Source organism: Piliocolobus tephrosceles, chromosome 11, assembly GCF_002776525.5.
Source record: "Piliocolobus tephrosceles isolate RC106 chromosome 11, ASM277652v3, whole genome shotgun sequence".
Taxonomy (NCBI): domain Eukaryota; kingdom Metazoa; phylum Chordata; class Mammalia; order Primates; family Cercopithecidae; genus Piliocolobus; species Piliocolobus tephrosceles.
The window spans coordinates 105,113,287-105,117,557 of NC_045444.1; the positions used below are offsets into that span (position 1 = coordinate 105,113,287).

At 45.8% G+C, this 4,271-nt stretch overlaps 1 protein-coding gene across 1 annotated transcript in view; it reads left to right on the forward strand.

Annotated features, from left to right (window-relative positions):
* The window catches only part of PLCD4 (phospholipase C delta 4), a 21,715-nt gene that overhangs the window by 4,239 nt on the left and 13,205 nt on the right, over positions 1–4,271 (forward strand). The window contains exons 4-5 of the mRNA XM_023221205.2: positions 2,146–2,275; positions 3,006–3,237. Of these exons, the coding sequence (XP_023076973.1) occupies positions 2,146–2,275; positions 3,006–3,237 (362 nt within the window). The remainder of the gene's footprint in view (positions 1–2,145; positions 2,276–3,005; positions 3,238–4,271) is intronic.

Sequence of the window (4,271 nt, forward strand, 5' to 3'; positions counted from 1 at the left end):
AAAAAAAAAAAAAAAAAAAAAAAAAAAAAGTCAACTGGAAGACTATACTTTCAGGGATAATTGCTATTGTTCATTACTAGAGAAGTTTCCCTGAATGTGTAGAGCACCATAAAATAAGTTTTTTTATTTGAAACAGGGTCTCACTCTGTCACCCAAGCGGGAGTGCAGTGGCACAATCTTGGCTCACTGCAGCCGTGACAGCCTGGGCTCAAGCAATCCTCCCACCTCAGCTTCCCAAGCAGCTGGGATTACAGGCATGTAATCCACCTGGCTAATTTTTTGTTTTGTTTTGTAGAGATGGGATTTTGCCACATTGCTCAGGCTAGTCTCTAACTCCTGGGCTCACATGATCTGCCCGCCTCAGCCTCCCAAAGTGCTGGGATTACAGGTGTGAGCCATTGCACCTGACCCATAAAATAAACTTTAAAAAATTAAATTAGCCAGGTGTGGCCAGGTGCAGTAGCTCACACCTGTAATTAATCCAAGCACTTTGAGAAGCTTAGGCTGGTGGATCACCTGAGGCTAGGAGTTTGACACCAGCCTGGACAATGTGGTGAAACCCCACCTCTACAAGAAAAATACAAAAAAATTAGCTGGGCATGGTGACACATGTCTGCAATCCCAGCTACTCCGGAGGCTGAGGCACGAGAATCACTTGAACTGGAAAAGGTTGCAGGGAGCCGAGATGGTGCCACTGCACTCTAGCCTGGGTGACAGAGTAAGACTCTGTCTCCAAAAAATTTTTTTTCTTTAATTATAAAAGAATTTTTATTTCTTTATTTATAATAAACAAAGTAGCCAGGTGTGGTGGTGCACACCTATAGTCCCAGCTACTTGAGAGGCTGGGGTGGGAGGATCACTTTGGTCTGGGAGCTCAAGGCTGTAGTGAGCCATGATTACACCACTTTACTTCAGCCTGGGCAACAGAGCGAGACTCTGTCTAAAACAAACAAACAAACAAAAACAGCCAGGTATGGTGGTGGGCGCCTGTAATCTCAGCTACTCAGGAGACTGAGGCAGGATAATCTCTTGGACCCAGGAGATGGCAGTTGCAGTGAGCCAAGATCGCCCTAGTGCACTCCAGCCTGGACAAAGTGAGACTCTGTCTCAAAAAAAAAAAAAAAAAGGCCGGGCGCGGTGGCTCACACCTGTAATCCCAGCACTTTGGGAGGCCGAGGTGGGAGGATCATGAGGTCAGGAGATCGAGACCATCCTGACTAACACTGTGAAACCCCATCTGTACTAAAAATACAAAAAATTAGCCAGGCGTGGTGGCGGGCGCCTGTAGTCCCAGCTACTCGGGAGGCTGAGGCAGAAGAATGGCGTGAACCCGGGAGGCGGAGCTGGCAGTGAGCTGAGATCGGGCCACTGCACTCTCCAGCCTGGGCGACAGAGCAAGATTCCATCTCAAAAAAAAAAAAAAAAAAATTAGCCGGTGTGGTGGTGGACGCCTGTAGTCCCAGCTACTCGGGAGGCTGAGGTAAGAGAATGACGTGAACCTGGGAGGTGGAGGTAGCAGTGAGCTGAGATCACGCCACTGCACTCCAGCCTGGGCGACAGCGCAAGACTCCGTCTCAAAAACAAAAACAAAAACGCCTAAAGGAATATGGACTTTTTTTGTTTTGAGACGGAATCTCACTCCATCACCCAGGCTGGAATGCAGTGGTGCGATCTCGGCTCCATGCAACCTCTGCCTCCCTGATTCAAGCGATTCTCATGTCTCAGCCTCCCTAGTAGCTGGAACAACAGGTGTGTGCCACCACACCCAGATAAATTTTTTGTATTTTTAGTAGGGATGGGAGTTCACCATGTTGGCCAGGCTGGTCTCGAAACTCCTGACCTCATGTGATCCACCCACCTTGGCCTTCCAAAGTACTGGGTTTACAGGAGTGAGCCATTGTGTCTGGCCAGAATATAGATGTCTTTCTGCAGGCAACAGGGAGGTCCCTGCAGGTGCCTGGGCCATACAGTGACAAGACAGATTGGTACTCTAGAGAGATTATTCTAGAAGCTGTGTGGAGAATGGATTGGCACCGGGGAGAGAGACTGGCAGGAAAGACGGGAGAGATGTAAGTGGATGAATGTGCACACACAACTCCACACACAAACAGACACATTAGTACTTTTGCCTTGACTCATACCTGGATGGCTGAGTGACTGGTTTCAACGTGGAGACAAAAATCAGGATGGTAAGATGAGTTTCCAAGAAGTTCAGCGGTTATTGCACCTAATGAATGTGGAAATGGACCAAGAATATGCCTTCAGTCTTTTTCAGGTGAGTCTGCGGGGAAGGATTTCCAACAGCCAACCAGGCCACATTTTCATTTGGCCAGAAGTCCTCTGACCCCAGTTCACAACACTCAATTGTTAAATCTCTGCTATGTGCCCTAAGTGCTAGGCTCAATGCTCTAGGCTTGATGGGAAGTATAGGGGGTGATTCTTGCCTTTCAGTCTTGTTGAAAAGTCGTAATTCTATGAAAGGTAAATAACAATATGTTATTATGTTGGACCTCAAGGACCTCTCTGTCCATGGCCAGAATTTCACAGGTGCCTAGAATAATGGAAAACCCCAGCTGGAATGTGAGTAAATAGGAGGAGGGATCTTCTGACCTTTTAGGGACCTTTGGGAGATTTAATTATTTCTAGTTGAAAATTTTCTCTAGTAGCAAATGGTATGGCTAAACTTTTGCTTCTTACCTACTGAAGTGATTTATTCTATGAACACTAAATGTTAGGAGTTCCGTGGGAGTATTATGGAAGCATGTTTGGATCTATCTGTCTGTAAAATTGCTTTTACAGTGCAAGTCAAGGTCATAACATTTCCCGTTCTCCATGATGTGCTTATTTCACATTGCATGCTTATATCAAAACATCTAATTTATCGTATGAATATATACACCTATGTACCCACAAACATTTAAAAATTTTTTAAAAATTAAAATAAAAAGATCATAATCTTTCCCATTAAAAGGTACATTCACTCTCCCCTAAACCCTCTCTTGCAGGCAGCAGACACGTCCCAGTCTGGGACTCTGGAAGGAGAAGAATTTGTACAGTTCTATAAGGCATTGACTAAACGTGCTGAGGTGCAAGAACTATTTGAAAGTTTTTCAGCTGATGGGCAGAAGCTGACTCTGCTGGAATTTTTGGATTTCCTCCGAGAGGAGCAGAAGGAGAGAGACTGCACCTCCGAGCTTGCTCTGGAACTCATTGACCGCTATGAACCTTCAGACAGTGGTAAGATGAATCAGGTGGAGAGGCACCAGACATAGGGGTTGGAGAGAGGGGCATGATTACAAGGTCCAGAGACAAGCAGCCATCTGCCTGAGTGGAGGTTGAGTCTATCCCTATCCTGATCCCTACCCAATCATTCTCATTTAACCACTCCTCCCAAAGGAGGGCAGGCATTCCCTGTTCAGACAAGACAGAGATTTCCTCTGAGGTGCTACATCTCTCAGGAGGAAGAAGAGTCCATGGCTCCCCATTCCTCCATTATGCTCATGTTTCCTTTACTTTCTTTTTTCTTTTTTTTTTTTTTGAGACGGAGTCTCGCTCTGTCACCCAGGCTAGAGTGCTGTGGCCGGATCTCAGCTCACTGCAAGCTCCGCCTCCCGGGTTCACGCCATTCTCCTGCCTCAGCCTCCCGGGTAGCAGGGACTACAGGCGCTCGCCACCTTGCCCAGCTAGTTTTTTGTATTTTTTACTAGAGATGGGGTTTCACCGTGTTAGCCAGGATGGTCTCGATCTCCTGACCTTGTGATCCACTCGTCTCAGCCTCCCTCCTTTACTTTCAGGAAGTTCTTTCTGATACCAGCTTTGCTCTCACTGGAAACGGAAAACCCTTGATCCTCTTTCTTTGGCCTCTTCTGTAGTACAAACGATTCCTTTTCCTCTGGTTCTTCTTTCATGGTTCCTGTTTGCTATTCCTTTAAATGCTGGCTCTCTGCCCTTTCCTGAATTGTCTTCAATTCAAGTGGTTCTTGAGTCTCTAAGCCCCTGAGCCAGAAAGCCAGTTAGCCCCTGGCTGGGGGAATAAGGAGGCCAGTTATTTAGCTTTTAACGAGCTGAAATACACCCTCTTGGTCTTCAAAGTTTCTTCCTCTTGCCTCTTCAGTAGACTCATTTCCTGCCCTCCATTCCCTTCAGATTGTGAGAAATTTACATTAATAATAAATAATTTACAAGGAACTTTCACATTCCTCATTTCATTTAGTCCTTAGTACAACCTTGCAAGTCAACAGTAATCTTTTTTTTTTTTTTTTTTTTTTTTT